The sequence below is a fragment of the Cavia porcellus genome, unplaced genomic scaffold (genome assembly GCF_034190915.1).
Source record: "Cavia porcellus strain 051 isolate PalLab524CR breed Dunkin Hartley unplaced genomic scaffold, mCavPor4.1 scaffold_25, whole genome shotgun sequence".
Lineage (NCBI taxonomy): Eukaryota > Metazoa > Chordata > Mammalia > Rodentia > Caviidae > Cavia > Cavia porcellus.
This window is the reverse complement of record NW_026947508.1, coordinates 24,189,566-24,205,448: the sequence shown is the minus strand read 5'-3', so window position 1 is coordinate 24,205,448 and position 15,883 is coordinate 24,189,566. Positions and strand designations below refer to the sequence as shown.

The 15,883-nt window shown below is 47.0% G+C and overlaps 1 protein-coding gene across 1 annotated transcript; it reads left to right on the top strand.

Annotated features, from left to right (window-relative positions):
• On the top strand, positions 1-15,723 carry Pef1 (penta-EF-hand domain containing 1). The gene is made up of 5 exons (XM_003471090.5): positions 1-133; positions 9,103-9,373; positions 12,154-12,309; positions 12,828-12,971; positions 14,764-15,723. Exons 1-5 carry the CDS (start codon positions 110-112, stop codon positions 14,991-14,993), a joined length of 825 nt encoding a protein of 274 aa, XP_003471138.3. The 5' UTR covers positions 1-109; the 3' UTR covers positions 14,994-15,723.
• Positions 15,724-15,883: the final 160 nt, after the last annotated feature.

The window sequence follows — 15,883 nt, the reverse complement described above, 5'->3', positions numbered from 1 at the left end:
ATTGACAGCCTGTCCGTCCAGTCAGAAGCAGGCTCGCCTTTAGACCCAGGAGGGGCAGTTTTGAGAGCAGGAAGCCCCGCCTTTCGCTGGTTGTGACGTCAGAGTCGCCATGGCAAGTTATCCGTATGGGCAGGTGAGTGTGTGAGGGGTCCGCGGATCCAGGTAGGGGGCGTGCCAAGCCCAGACTAGGGTTTGCCTGGCTTCTCTTTCTCCTGCTTTTTTCCGCGACGTTTATACTCCGAGATTCGCTTCAGCGAGGCCTCGCTCCAGAGAGAGGAGAAAAGGGACTGCTAGTGGCAGCAGGCTCACGTCACTCCGGACCACTGATCCGTGAGGTGGTGTGGAGGCCTTTGACTCCCCCTACGCGAGGATTTGGGAACTTTGAACCCCACAGACCCAGACTGGCCGAAGCCTGAGTTCCACACCCCTCCTAAGACTATAGGCGTCCTGGGCGGGGTGATCAAAGTTGACAAGACCTTTAAAACTCTGGTTCTAATCATGTGGAGCGTCCAATTAAAAACAAAATTTTCAGACCACCCTTCACGTACTGCATCTCAATAACCAGGAGAATCCGTGGTTTTACCAGGCGCCACAAGCACCCTCGCGTGATCACTGACGTAATCCAACATCTCTGTTTCACGTGTAGAAAAAGTGACATCCAGAGAAGACACAGAATTTATCAGAAGTAACTAACACCAGTTAGGCAGCAGAGCCAACGTCAGAATCCCAGCTGTCTGCAAATACGTCTTTTTCACTTGCCAGTTCATCTCATCTGGAACTAGCTGAGAACCACAGCAATGTGATTCTGTATCCAGAATTCTTTTTTGGGTGACAAAACAGAGTGGTTAAGTGCAGTTTAGAGCCAGAATAGGTTCGTATACTTAGTTTCGATCCCTTGAACAAGATATTTTGCCTCTGTGTGTGTAGTGCTGGTGGTGGTGGTGATGGCACTGGGTATTGAATCCAGGACCTTTACACTGATCTACATTCCAAGCTCATTTTTTTTTTTTTTTTTTCGAGATGAAAACCTCACTAAGTTACCTAGGCTGGGCTGCAACTTGTGATCCTGCTGCCTTAGCTTTCCAGAGTGCTAGTGTTACAGATATGCACCACCACGCCCGACTAACATTTTGCTTTTCTAAGCCAAAGTTTCTTCCTCTGAAATGTGGTAGAATAGGGTACACATGGAGCTATTATGAAAAATAATGAGATGATGCTTACAAAGCACTTGTTACAGAGTGCGATGTAACATGTGTCGGGTTTTAGTATTTTGAGTTTTACTAAAGTCCTAGAAGGTCAGTCCTGGGAGGCCCTCATAACAGCCTCCATTTAAGAGGAGGACATTATCCAGAAAGGAATCCCGGATTGCCTGAAATCACATTATAAATTAGAAGAAAAAAACTCATGCAGGAAAAATTTAGAAAACAAGGTTAAGTGGTACATTAGCATACAACTAACCATAACCACATGCTATGTGATGTCCTAGGGTCCTTGAAGGAATTGCAGCTCTATTCTGTTTACTCAGGAACTGGATCTCAGTCACATCATGAGGCCCTTAAGCATGCAGGGGTTATTACCCCTAATCTACATCTGAGGAACAAGCCCAGAGAGGTTACCTGGGCTAAAGGTCATACACAGCAAGTGAAGGGAGGCCAGAGCTAGAATTTAAAACTTCTTTTTTTTTTTTTTTTTTTTTGGTCTTTTTCCTTTTTATCGGTACCGGGGATCGAACTCACGACTGCCTGCTTGCAAGGCAGGCGCTTATGCCGCTGAACTAAATCCCCAGCCCCTAAAACTTCTTTTATTGTATACTTAGCAGTAAGAAGAGAGGCCAGTGTTGGCTGGGATTAGGAGGATGTAAAATACAGTAGTGTTTTGTAAACTGCTATATTTTCTGAGTCTTGTGAGATGTTAATAGTTTTTTTTTTTTTCAACGTTGAGGATTAAATCCAGGGTCTTTACACTCAGCTACATCTCCAGCCCTTTTTTACTTTTATTTTTGATTTTGAGGTGGGGTTTTTCTAAATCACAAAGTTGACCAGGGTGGGCTATAGCTTGCCATCTTACTGCCTCGGTCTCCCAGAGTTGCTAGAATTACAAGTGTGTGTCACCATGCCTAGCAATAGCTATTATAGAGGAGGATTCTGTGGTCTTATAAGTTTGGGGCATTTGTTAAATTCAGTTGAATATATTTGTTCATAATATGGTATCTCAGAATTCTTAATTTGCTAAATGTGTTTCACCATAGAATTCCTCTTTTGCTTTTTGGCTAGTCATTTTAAAACACTATAGTATTCTTCGGAGTACAGTTTCGGAATACATTGCCAGAGTGCATTGTCTCTCAGTGACTCAGTCTGCATCTGAGTTTTGTTTAGAGAAGATACTTTTTACTTTTCGTGCATGTCTGTAATCCCAGCACTCTGGGAATCTGAGGCAAATTTGAGCCCAGCCTGAGCAATTTAGTGATTTAGCTAGACCCTGTTTTATAAGAAAAAATTTAAGAAGGATTTCAGATGTAGCTCAGTGCACAGGCCCCGGTTTCAGTTCTCAGTCCTATAGAAGCTGGGTGTGGTGGCACATACCTGTAATCCCAGTACTTGGGCAGCCACGACAGGCAGATTGCCATGAGCTTGAAGCCAGCCTGAACAACCTAGTGAGTTCAAGCCCAGCCCAAATTACACAGTAAGACCTAGTCTCAAAAACAGTCCTCAGTACTACAAGACAACAATAAACAAAACAAAAACCTCATATTTTTGAGTCCTACCTCAGACTTGGTCTGTGCCCAGAAATCTGTATCTTAATGAGCTTTGAGAATAATTTGTATGCATCCTAGAAGCAGTGACCGGCTAGACAGAACTGGGCTAGAATCCTAACTCTACCATTTAACAATTATATCCTGTTGGACAAACGTCTGAGGGCTGTAGGAGAAATAATAACTGTGAAAAGGGATGCAATGCAACAAAGCGTACGGAAAGCCTGTTGCATTGCTAGCATGTAGTGTACTCGGCAGTGTAAGGTGACAGCTTTTGCTCCTTCATTTACCATGCTGTCTGGGCTTATTCTTGGAGTGAAATATTGAAAAGGAGCACAGAGAAAAAAAAAGTATCTGAAATAGAATAAGAAAGAGAACTTTTTTTGCCTACCGTGTTACCGCTACCTGATTCCTTGTCCTAGGTGTTCTAAGAAAGGAAACTGGTTGTTTAAAGTCATCTAAAGGCTCAGTCAGTGCTGCCTCCCCTCCACCCACTACATAGCCTGGGAGGATCCCAGCCAATTGCGAGGAATCACAATTCCTGTAATTTTCCACTGCCTACAGCCCAGAGTATTCAAGCATGGACTGGGTGTTGGAATCATAAAACTCAAGTACCCATTGGCCGTGTGATTGAACCAGCTTGATGTATTTCAGTGTTAAGATCTTGGTCTCTGAGGTCAGAGAAATTTGTCTTTTAAGTTCCTGCTTCTCCACTTCCTTACAGAAGTTTGTTGCAAAGGTCTGAAGCATGCTTTCTCCTTCTTTAGAATGGGATCATAATAGTACCTATCTCAGAGTTACTGTAAATATTAAATGAGAGAATTCATGTTAAGGGCTTGCTGTGGTGTTTGCCATGTAGTCAACACTCCAAGTGCAACAAGAAGACAGATTCGTAGATTGCAGAGTCAGTGTGAGAAATGTACTCCTAGGACAGCACAGGAAGGGTACCTAACTCACTAGGAATGCAGGAGGATTCCTACAGGAGGTGATGTTTAAGCCAGACTTCAGATCACTAGTGGGAGTGAAGTGTGTGAAGGAATTGCATACTAGCAGAGGAAATAACTTCACGAGGACTGGGGAAACAAGTAAGACAGCTCAGTGTTTTGGAGGAGCTTTAAGATCAGTGTGGTAATGATGAAGTAAAAGGTACAAGAAGTAAGAACAGAAAAGAGCTGGGGATTTAGCTCAGTGGTGTAAGCATCTGCTTGGCAAGCACAAGGTTGTGAATTTGATCCCTGGTACCCCCCCCCAAAAAAAAAAAAAAAAGAGATCGGAAGAGTAAGCAGGGACCAGATCTCAAAGTGCCTTTTATGCCTTTGGGGAGAAGGGAGGTCAAGAGTAGCAGAGGAGCTGGTGAAGGGTTAGTTCGGTCCTTTGGAGCCCTTACCTTGGGGCACTGTGGAAATGGATTGATGGAGGTAGGTCGGTTTGAAGCTACTGAAGTAAGGCAGGCTTAAGAGAACAAAGACTGGTGAAGGTTGGTTTGAGAAGCATTTGGGAGGTAAAGTTAAGAAAACTTGGTGCCTCATTAAGAGGCAGAAGGAAAGAAAGGGGTCCCCAGAAGAGCAATGAGCTTTGAGTGTGGGTGCCTGTAAGGCGGACGTGTCAGGAAATGAGAACCAGAGGGAGGTGTAGGGTGGGAAAGAAGGCCTTTGGATGCGTGAGTTGCTCAAGGGAGATAAAGCTAGAGGAAGGTTTTGGAGGGTCAGCACAGAGGAGATAATTGAAGTGTTGGGACAGTTCTTGGCGCACTGGTCATTGGCTGCATGTTTCTGTCCTTTAAATATTTTAGGAGGCCCTGCTAGGATGTGCCCAAATCATTCCTTCTGACTTGTGATTGTTTAACCCCTTAGCTTCTGCTTCCCCTGTTCCAGCAAACACTACAGGGGTAGCTGTGACATGCAAGCTTGTCTCTGTGGTGCAGCCTCCTCCCTCCTCATCAGGACCCAGCATGGCCCAGCCTTTGATACCTCTGAGACTCACAAGAGTCTTGGAGGCAGAAGAATGGTTCTCAAAACTAAAAGAAAATACAGGACTTTAACAGTGGGTTATTTGGGAGAGGATGGGCTTCATCACTTGCAAGGTTCCAGGTGGTACTGCAGAGATTCCTTTATGACTCAGAGGCTGGACTGCAAGGTCTTTGGGGTTTCTTCTGATAATGTGGTTCTCAAATTGGGTCTCAGTGTTAAAGTGAAGAAATAGTAAGATTCTTCAGAGATACTGTGATTTCTGGGCCTGAAGGTCCTACCGTAAGGTTAAGGTTGCCTACTTCAACCTTTTCCCCTATCGCTGTCTGCTCTGGAAAGCCATCAGATTTGACAGATATAGCGCAATCGTTGGTGCTGCTACATGCTAGGCACTCATTCCTGCAGACCTGTTTTGAGTCCCAACTCTCCTGTTCTAACCATATGACCTTAGGCACATTATTAAATTCCTGCACCTTAATTTTCTCATCCCTAAAATGGGGAAAATATCACTTACCTCCCAATACTGAGGATCAGTGAAACCTGATTGAACTGGAAGTAATTAATGGAGCCTCAATAATAACTGTCTCCCAACCCCCTAATATATTGAATATAATCAGTGAGGCTGATTAACCAGCTGTGTAATCAACTAAAGACCCAGAGATAGTTTTTGTGTGATGCTTCAGTAACCATGGTTACTGAACTCTTCATTTTTCCCCCTGTTTCTCAATCTTGTGTTTATCAGTATGAAATACTCTTGGAAACACTCTCAAAAGAGTTGGCAGCATGAAGTGATATAAACAATGTGGAGTCCGGTTTTCATTTCTGACTCGAACTTTTCCTGACAACTCAGAGACTCTACCTCCCATCTTCCCGAACTCCCTCCCCAGTTGGATTCCACCCCAGGTGTTGGTTCTGCCTCCTCTATGTGTGCAGGCTGGAAACCTGAGTCATCCTAAACCCTTCTCTCCTCACTCCCCCTGTCTCTTTCCTAATCTAATTAGTTCCCAAGTCATGTTGAGTCTATCTCTGAAATAGCTTGAGAACCCATACCGTCCGCCCTGTTCCTGACTCCACTGTCTGGTTCATGCCCTGCATGGCACCTGGGCTACCTTGCCACGCTAGCTCATCACCCACACTTCTGGTTAATTCTCTAAGCAAGGCTTTGATCACATTCCTCCTTATTGGAAACCCTTCTGTTGGTACTATTTTCTATGGCAGGAAGCCCAAACTCTTTAAAGTGGTGTTCCTCGGTTCAAATATTTATGGAGGCTTGCAGGTGCCAGGCACTGTGCTGCACCCTGGGTTACCATGATGACCAAGGCCCAGCATCTGCCCCCGGGGAGCTTATTGTTGGGAGAAGACGCAGTTAACTTGGCTAACTAAAAGATGATGGGAAATGTGGTCGGTCGAGGAGTGTGTAAAGTGCCTTTCTGGATTCACACTGTATTCTCTTTTCCGGCTCATTCCCTGACCACATCATATTCACCCGTAGGTCTGTACTGTCTTCTTCTGTCAGGAGCATCCTTCCCTGCCTTCTCTCAGGAGGGATACCTAGGTGTCTGATGTTACTGCTTCCTCTTCCAGGAAGACTTTATGATTTACTTCATGAATTGTTCATGTGGTTGCTCATTTTCATTCAGCAAATGGAACAGAGTCCTGTGTCCATGCTGCTTTCCTAGCGTGTAAGTAGGTTTTTCTGATGGCATTGACCAGATTATTTTATAGTAAGATGTGGGCCACTCAAAGGCAGAGTCCCCTTTAGTTTTGTGCTCTTAAGTTGTGCTCTGTAAATACTTGCTGAACGAAGTCATTTCACAGCTCTGCACTCAGTTTCTCTGTCTGAGAAGTGGGCCTGCTAATGTATTCCTTTTTCTGCCAGCAGTGTTTGCATATGTGAAAGTGCTTTATGGGGCTTTTCTGTGGGAGAGGAAAGAGGGGTTTTGTTGCTGCCAGATTGCTCCAGATGCACAGGCCTGCACTGTGATAGGTAGGACAGAAGGCCTGCCCGGCTGAATCTGCTTTGCTGTCTGGGAGCATTTCCCAGATCGGAGAGCGGTGCCTCAGGTCTCCCTGGCTAGGGAGAGCCTTGCTCACAGGGTTTCTGGAAGCAGCTGCTTCCTGGCTTAGTGTCCAGCATGTCCCCTGGAATCTCTGTGCCCTGTTGCCTATAATGAAGGAGCACGGTAGCAAAGGCAGTGGGGGTCATTTGATGTGGGCTGGTGAAGTAGTCCTGTCCACTTCTGACTTTTACTCTTGGGCACTTGGGCAGTTGCTTTCCTCTCCCAGCCTTAATTTTCCCATCTGTAAAATGAGACGTAAGTTACATTACTGGCTGTCAGGGTACCTCTCTTGTCACACCTCTCCAAGTTCCTTAGGAATTTCATTAATTCTGAAGTGCCAGGTAAAATGTCATTTTCTTGTGGAATCCCTCTCTGATTTTCTCCTCTTTCCTTTGCAGTTCTGTGGCAAGTAGCTTATGTATTAAACACCCATTTTTTATGCTGTTCCATTAGATGTTACAGAGTATCCCCAGACCCTTCTGTTAATTGTGAGTTTTCTTCAGAATATCTTACTATCTTTAAGCCCCGCAGGGTGTACCTGGCCCAGGACTTTGCTGATACTAATAATTCATATAATAAGAAGAGTAACAGCAATGCTTTGTCATTGCTTAGTCCAAGCATTGTTGTTAAAACTGTTTTTCTTCCATTAGTGGTTTACAGACTATCTTGTGGGTCATTCTGAGGGTTCTTCCAAGTCCTCTCAGAATCTAGCAAAGCAGGAGGCCCCCATGGTTAGGACTCGGGCACTCCCTCTGGCTTTAGCCAGAGCTGGTTATTTTGATCAATTTTGTTCATTTAGTAAAAGGATTCTTTAGCTAAAGATTAAACTAACTGAATTCTGCTACATATATTTTGTGCACTACATGGAACAATCCAGTAAGGAAAGGATTACTATACTTTGTGAAGAAGCAGGCATGAACTCAGCTGGTCAGAGCTGAGTTTTGAATCAAGATGTGTCATGATTTCATTGTCTGTGAGAGTCTTGCTGCTGGGAGCTTCCAGGGAGGAACAGGGCCCCCGATACTGAGGGGAGAGGTTGGCAGGGCCTGCTTCCTGCCCTCTCCTTTGACTCCTGTCTTCCTTGAGCAAGCAGATCCCTTTTAGGTGAAGTATGAGTTTGGCCCTAACCTTGCGAGTAACTGTCTCAGGAAGGATCAAACACAATAAAAAGAAACCCCAAACGTTCAGTGCTAGGCCACTGGGGCACCTACACGTTGATCTGGAACATACTGGAACTTATACTGCCCTTGGAACTTGGCCACCTGCGCACTTGACCCAGCAGGACTGCAGATGTGCTGGTGATACGTTCCGCCAGGCCCGGTGCTAGCCATTTAGGGACATATAGTGGAACTCAAGCCTCCCAGGTCACTGACTTGTGGCATGTGGAGATGCACACGAGTCTCACTGCTCCCATGTAGGTTCTAATACACAAATGGCATGGTCTTTCATTCAGGAGACCTGGATTCTTTGGCTGGCCTTTTCTGAGTCTGTACAACTTCTCTGGACTTGTTTCCTCTTCTTTATAGAGGACTAGTATTAATAGTTAATGCGTGTTGAGTGGTTACTCTGTGTCAGGACCTGTGTCAAGTGCTTTACATAACTGGTCTTACTTCATTCATATGATGGCTGAGTAGACACTATCGTCAGTCCCATTTTACAGCAGAAGCTTAGAGAGGGGAAGTCATTAGTTTTTTTTGCCATTGTGCCATATCGGCGTAGGAATGGGTTTCCCCTTCCTGCCTCGGAGTTGTGAGTGAAACTAGGGAAACATTTTTATATGTCAACTTGGCGTAAAGTATGGAGGATATGAGCGGATGTATGTGTGCTGTCCGGTCACCAAGAGTGTCAGGGCTGTGTGGCATGAAAACTGCTGTGAATTCTGCACATGAAGATGGGCGTTACACAGGGTACATATTCAGAATTCTATTTGATTCACATGTAGAATGAATCAAATTATATAATAAATTATATATATAATCATTATATAATGAATATTTCCTGAGTGCTCACTGTGCACTGGGAGCTGGTGACAAAATGTCAAACCAGACATGATCCCACCTTTGTAGAACCCCTTGGTGTACAGGAAAAGGGGAGTCGAGAGAGCAAGAGTCCGGCCTTCACTCTGCAAGCCATTGATGGCGTGACCTTGGATAACTCACACTTACTTAGAAGCCTCAGGTTTCCCACCTAAGCAAAGGGACCATAATTCCAGCCTGCACAATAAAATCAGCTGAAAGAATGGCAGTGGAAGTGCTTTATAGTTATGAAGTGCCATACTTTTGTAGTTTCTGACATCATCATAAAAACCAATATCTTCCCACAGGGCTGCCCAGGAGCTGCAGGACAGGCGCCTGGAGCTCCTCCAGGCAGCTACTACCCAGCATCCCCCCACAGCGGAGGGGGACAGTATGGTGGTGGTTATGGGGGTCCTGCTCCTGGAGGCCCTTATGGACCACCAGCTGGCGGAGGGCCCTATGGATATCCCAGTGCTGGAACTCCGGGAGGACCGTATGGTGGTGCAGCTCCAGGGGGACCTTACAGTCAGCCACCCCCAGGATCCTATGGTGCACAGCAGCCTGGACCCTATGGACAAGGTAAGTGGTGTCTTGGACTCTGGGTGCCTCTGAGCTGGTTCTGAGCTACTCACAGCTCGTGCTTGTGCTTTTTGTGGCTATGCAGGTATCCTGGTCTCTGGCATGCTTGCATTTTGCTTCCAGTCTATCAGCAGATAGAAGACTGTCAGCTTTACTGTGGTACCATCAACTCCAAACTCTCCTTGGCTCACAGCAAACATTTATTTTGATTGCTTGCTCATACTTATTTACTGCTGCTTATGTGTCAGCAGCTGCAGGTTGGCAGCTGAGTTTCTGTTCCGTGTGTCTTTTCTGGGATCCAGGCTGAAGGAGCATCCCTTGTTCATGATATTATCTTTGTGGCAGAGAAAAGGAGAAGAAAGCTAGTAGGGATGGTCAGTGCCTCTTAAGAGTTGCTGTTCTGGGGCCTGGGGATTTAGCTCAGCGGCATAAGCGCCTGCCTTGCAAGCAGGCAGTCGTGAGTTCGATCCTTGGTACCAATTAAAAAAAAAAAAAAAAAAAAAGAGTTGCTGTTCTGAAGTTCCACATGTCTGTTTATGTTCATTTGGCCAAAGCACATCCCCTGACATCAGTAATACGGGAATGGATACTTGGTTCATGCAGGAGCTCTGTGAGCCACCAGGCAGTCAGAGAGAATGTGTACATCATGGGGAAGAGGAGGTCAGTAAATAATTGGAGACACTGATGTATTCTCCTGGGGGAGAAAGCCCATTCCTATGTGAGGGAGACTTGGCTGCCTTTATAGAAAGGCAAGACAGTATAGTTTTGAAAGGTTGGCTTGAGGTCAAACTACCTTCTGACCTGACCAAACCGTTTCAACTCTTTAAGCTTCAGTGTCCACATCTGTAAATGGAAACAGTACCTGCCTCCTATGGTTGTTATAAGGCTTAAGTGAGAAAGTATCTGGCTCATGGGAAGGGCTTAGTAAACAATATTATGCAAGAGGGCTCATTCTAGGGCATTCTTAGAATGGGAAGACTTTAGCATTTAATATGACAGCAGATATGACACGAGCCTTACCATTAAAAGATACTGAGGCAGGCAGGAAGATGAGATAGGAGAAAGGAACAGCAGAGAAACCGAAGGGGAGCTGCTAGACATGACAGGGGTGGGACAGGAGCTGAGAGACCTCGCTGGTGCAGAGAGCCTTAGCTGGGGTCTTTGGCCTCAGTGGGATTTCTGAGCAGCCTTAGGATCAGGGAGAGCAGGTGCCAGCCCCTTGCTTCCCACCAAACTCATTTCAGTCAGCTCCTTCACAGAGTGATTGTTCCCAGGAGACTAAGCCACCAGCAAGGCAGCCTGAAGCCACTTTGGTGCACAGGAAGGACCTCCGGGGAATGCCCTAGTGGGAAACAGCATCTGAGTGTCTTTACTCAGGCAGGTGGCCCTGGAGGAGATGCTCACACCTTGGGGCTTCTGAGCACTGCCAACTAGTAGCATTTAATCTTCACAGAGCCCAGAGCATCTGGCCTTTGGCGTTCAGCTTGACAGCACATCAGGAGATTTCCTCATCTGTTTTAACATCTTGTCTCTAAGCCCATTGGAAGTCACTACAGAGAAACCAGCCCCTGGTTCAAGGCTTAATCCTCCAGGCCAGAAGCGAGAGGGCATCTCTGGGGCTGGAGAAGCGTGGCGAGTTGGGCCTCACGCCTCAGCTTCTGCAGCCTTCTGCTGCTTCCTTTTGTTTAACCGCCACTGCCTGGCGACACTTCTTCCACCCACTGCTCCGCTGGCAGCCCTACTTAAAGCATGAGCCATTCGTCACCTGCATTGATGTCCCTGGGAGGTGCCACCTTCCGTACTTGAGTACCACTGTTCTGGAAGACAGACTTATCTGCCTGAAGGAACATTCTAATGGCTCTGTCCAGCTTTGTCCCTTGTTACCCCACTGCCCTGCCACCAACCCGAGACCTCTGGAGTCCTCTGAGTGCACCTGCCCTCTGCCATCTGCTGTGTCTTTTCCTCATCTCACGCTTCATCATCCTTTCAGATTCAGTTGTAATATTCCTTCCTCTGCAAAAATCTCTCCAACCTCACTTATTCCAGGGCCTGTGCTAAGGGCCTTATTGTACTGTTATTTAATCATTACAACCCCCCTGGAAAGTTCATTTTAGAAATAGGAAAATTACGTATTTTGCTTAAAGTCACACAAACTAGTAAGGATCAGAGCCAAGATTTGAATCCAAATCCACACACTTTATGAAATCTCTCCTGTCAGGTGTGACCCTCACTCCCTCATGACACTTCAGGAAGGTAGATGGCACTGACCTGAATTTCCCATCCAAGGTCAGACTCAGCCCTCAACTGGCAAACCTTTTTTCCTCTGGCCTCACTGATTTCTGCCTTCCCCAATTACCCATGGTGCTCTCTGCTACTTAGGTCTTGTTGTGAGCCCCTTTTGTGGCAGTTAACTCTCTTAAGTTTTTCAAAAGATAGGCTTCTCTGCTTTTCCACTTTCATCTGCCATTCCATCTTTAAGCTTACCTTTTCCAGAAAATTGTTGATGTGCTAGAGGGGGACAGGAAACAGAGAAGTGACTGGTGCATATTCAAAATGTGTAAAGGATTCTTGGAGCAGAAACCAACTGCAAATGCTTGTAAGTCTACTGAAAGCCTCTTTCATCAGTGAGAATGTCAGCTCGATGGAAAACTAGTAGGCAGATTTGTGAGGCCTTGTGGGTAGGGAAATCTAGCTAGTAAGGCACTGAAGCTTCCTGTCATTTCTGCAAATTGGCTTTGAAACCAAGGTCTGACTCCAAGGTGTTACATGCCTTTCCCCAGGTGGCGCTCCTCCCAATGTAGATCCCGAAGCCTACTCCTGGTTTCAGTCTGTGGACGCTGATAGAAGTGGCTACATCTCCATCAAGGAACTGAAACAGGCTCTGGTCAACTCCAACTGGTCCTCATTCAATGATGAGACATGCCTCATGATGATAAGTGAGTCCTGGCCCTTCTCTGTGGGCTTGAGCTGGGGCAGAGCCACCTGACAGTTGACACTAGATGGGCAGGCAGCCACTCTGAGGACAAGTCCTTTGGTCAAGGAGGAAGCTGGTTTCAAAGCGCGAATCCCTGGACTGAGAGTTCTTTCCCTTGGATCTTTCCTAAGTTCCAGACCACTAAGTTATAGGTTGACTCAGTTTCCCATCCTGTATATAGGGATCCCCCTGCCCCACCTCGGGTAGTAAACAGCAAGGATTGGGATTTGCATGGATCCAACTCCTTGTGATGCAGCCACCACACCAGTGGCGAAAACAGCTCTGTTGGGATGGAACTGAGGGCAGCTGGGTTGGAGGCTGGTGCTGCATTTGATACTGGTGTCTTAGATACAGGGATCTTGGCCTAAAGCCTTGGTTCTGTGGACTCTCCCAAGCCAGCCAGGGTAGTAGGGCTCCCTCAGTGGTATGCTTGGCCCTCGGTTTTGAGACCTTCCTCTCCTCCTTTTTGCTACCCCTCAGACATGTTTGACAAGACCAAGTCAGGCCACATTGATGTCTATGGTTTCTCAGCCCTATGGAAATTCATCCAGCAGTGGAAGAACCTCTTTCAGCAGTATGACCGGGACCATTCAGGCTCCATCAGCTACACAGAACTGCAGCAAGGTGAGGGCTTGGAAGGTGCATGGTGGGCAGGCCAGAGGTAGACTCTCTTTACTCCCTACGATGCAACAAAGTTTTTCTTCTCACTGCCAAATATTCACCTCTATCTACCCCAAAATGTCCCTTAGTGCAGGTCCATTTACCTCACTGTTGTGACCTGGTTGGGGCACTCAGTTGAGATCCAGAGCAAGCAGAGAATGAGGGCTGGAGCACCTGGTGGTGGGACACCCCGCCGGTCCGGCTAAGCTGGGTGACATAGCCCCAGATGACACAGAGCCTAAGAGGAGGAAAGGTGATGCCCTGGGCACTCGGAGACCAGTGTGTTCTGTGTGTGTGATCACTTCCTCTCATTCCTAGCATGGAGGATGGAAAGAGCTCTGCGCAGGGCCTCAGAAAGATGGGCTCTCTTGGTCCCAGTCTCTTTCCCAGTGTGGGACTCAGAGCACTCTAAAGTTGCAGCTGGGTAAGGTCATCTGAAGCCACAGGTCTAGGTATCTTTCTAGACTCTATAAGGCCAGTGGGGGAAGGAACTGTAGGAACTCAACAAGAGAGTTTTGCTACTGAGGAGGGGGAAACGGCTTCCAGAGTCTAGTTCCTTGCCCTGGTCAGGGTTTCACTCAGACTAAAGGAGTCTGGTGGGAGTGAGCACGCCGCATGCACTCCCGGCAGAGAGGAGATGATCATTACTCTTCCCAACTTCTGTTGTGGATGTGGGAAAGGCTGACACTGACAGCAGCAAAACTAGTATTTAGTGAATGCTTGCTATGCCTTGGGCACTGTAATAAGCATTATTAATAGGTGTATAAGCTCATTCTTCCCATGCATTAGATCCCATTTATTATTCCACAGCCCTTGGTGAGGATCCCTTACGGTCTCCTTTCTACAAAGGAGAAAACTGAGGCTTAATGTATATAACTTGCCTAAGTATACACGGAGCTAAAGGTGAGCTGAGGTTTGATCCTGGGATGGTAAGTTATGTGGAGAAGAAGGCAGGAAGCATCTCAGGGGGAGGTGGCAGTCTTGGAACTGTCTAGAAGTCACATGTAGGGAGACAGTGATTGCATTAAAACAGTACTTACTAAGGGCCAGGCACTGTGCTAAGTTTAGGACATGATCACCCCCTTTAATTCTTACCGAACCCACAAGGTTAAGTATCAGCTCCATTTTTTTTTTTTTTTTTTTGTCTTTTTCCTTTTTTATCGGTACCAGGGATCGAACTCACAACTGCCTGCTTGCAAGGCAGGCGCTTATGCCGCTGAGCTAAATCCCCAGCCCCTAAGTATCAGCTCCATTTTAGTGGTGATAAGACAGAAGGATAGAGGGGTTAAGCACCTTGCCCTGGCCAGAAGAAAGCCAGCGTGCCCAGAAGGCTTCCTGCCTTCTCCACATAACTTACCAACCCAGATCAAATCTCACTTCGGCTTTAGCTCTGTGGGCCCTTAGGCTTGCTGCTCCCCCAGGGCTGTGCCGCCTTGGAGGTCTGCCCTCCACAGGGTGGTCCCAGGGAGCTTGGGTTTCTTCTGTGTGCAGATGAGCCAGAGATGACTACAGATAAATCACTGTCATCCCAGAATAAACAACAAGGGAAATGTGGAAGAGGGGGGGCTTTCAATGAAGGAGAGTAGCCGAGTCCCTGCCGTGCTCCTGACGTCTTGAACAGATCTTGGGATTTCATTGTCTCTTTATGCTTCTGTGCTGATCCTCAAAATCCCCCAGTCTGCTGTGCTCCAGTGTTAGGGGTTGATGGAGGTGCTCACAGCAGGCTTTTGTGTCTGTTCTCTGTGCCCCTCTCCAGCTCTGTCCCAGATGGGCTACAACCTGAGCCCGCAGTTCACCCAGCTCCTGGTCTCCCGCTACTGCCCTCGCTCTGCCAACCCTGCCATGCAACTCGACCGCTTCATCCAGGTGTGCACCCAGCTACAGTTATTGACTGAGGCCTTTCGGGAGAAGGACACCGCTGTACAGGGTAACATTCGGCTCAGCTTCGAGGACTTTGTCACCATGACAGCGTCTCGGATGCTATGACCCAACCTCCAAGGACTTTCCTGGCTCTTTAGCATGGGAGAAGCATGTGGGCCTCCCTTCCTGTCCCTTATAGAAATTCTTCCTTGCTTGGCACAGCACAGTTCCCAGAAGCTGGAAGTCCTACATCAGAGTCACCAAATAGGGAGGCCCTGGCCTGTGGCTACCCACATAAGAGCCTGACCTAAAGCAAGTCTTGGCAGTTGACTGTTCTGCCACTCCCAAACAGTTGGCTGGCACAGCCTGGTACCAGAGGCAGGAGGTGCCAGTCATGGCAGTGGAGTTAGTGTCCAGTCTGGCCTCCAGGTTTCCTTTCTATCCTGCTGCTAATAGTAAACCCTTGTCAGCTTCTTACCATTAGTGCCTGTCTCCCCTCACCCAGGCCATCTTGTCCAGAGCCCAGTTTCTCCACGATGGACTCTGAGAATAAGAGAGATTTTCCTGTAGGACAGTGGCTTGAATTTCCCACATCCACGAATCCTCGTGTGTGAACTTCTAAATGCCGGGGGCTATCCCTGCTCAGGGAGCTTGGGTATATGCCCTTTGGATATCTTTGGCCAGGCAGTTGCCCTCTGAGACTTGGACCCTTCCCTTGCCTGCCACACTGTGCTCAGCTTCAGTCCCCAGGGGACCATGTCACCCCCTACTGCCAATGCTTTTTTTTCCAGTTTTTTTCACTTGGGGCCAAAAGTCCAGTGAAATTGTAAGCTTCAGTAAAAAGATACCGTTCTAACTCTGGCGTTGTTTGTTTTCCACCACAATTTCCCAGCTACAGGTTCTACTCATCTATTCATTCGCTTGTTTATTCTTCCATTCAGCAGATATTTAACTACATACTATATTCCAAACCATACGGAAAGATGTGGCTGGGGCCGGGGCAGGCTGTGGCTGAT

What these genes read in the sequence shown, in the direction of transcription:
- Pef1 (XM_003471090.5), top strand. Translation starts at nt 110, where the DNA reads ATGGCAAGTTATCCGTATGGGCAG. An exon ending in CAAGTTATCCGTATGGGCAG is followed by an intron (nt 134 to 9,102) that starts GTGAGTGTGTGA and finishes ATCTTCCCACAG; the next exon opens with GGCTGCCCAGGAGCTGCAGG. An exon ending in GCCTGGACCCTATGGACAAG is followed by an intron (nt 9,374 to 12,153) that starts GTAAGTGGTGTC and finishes GCCTTTCCCCAG; the next exon opens with GTGGCGCTCCTCCCAATGTA.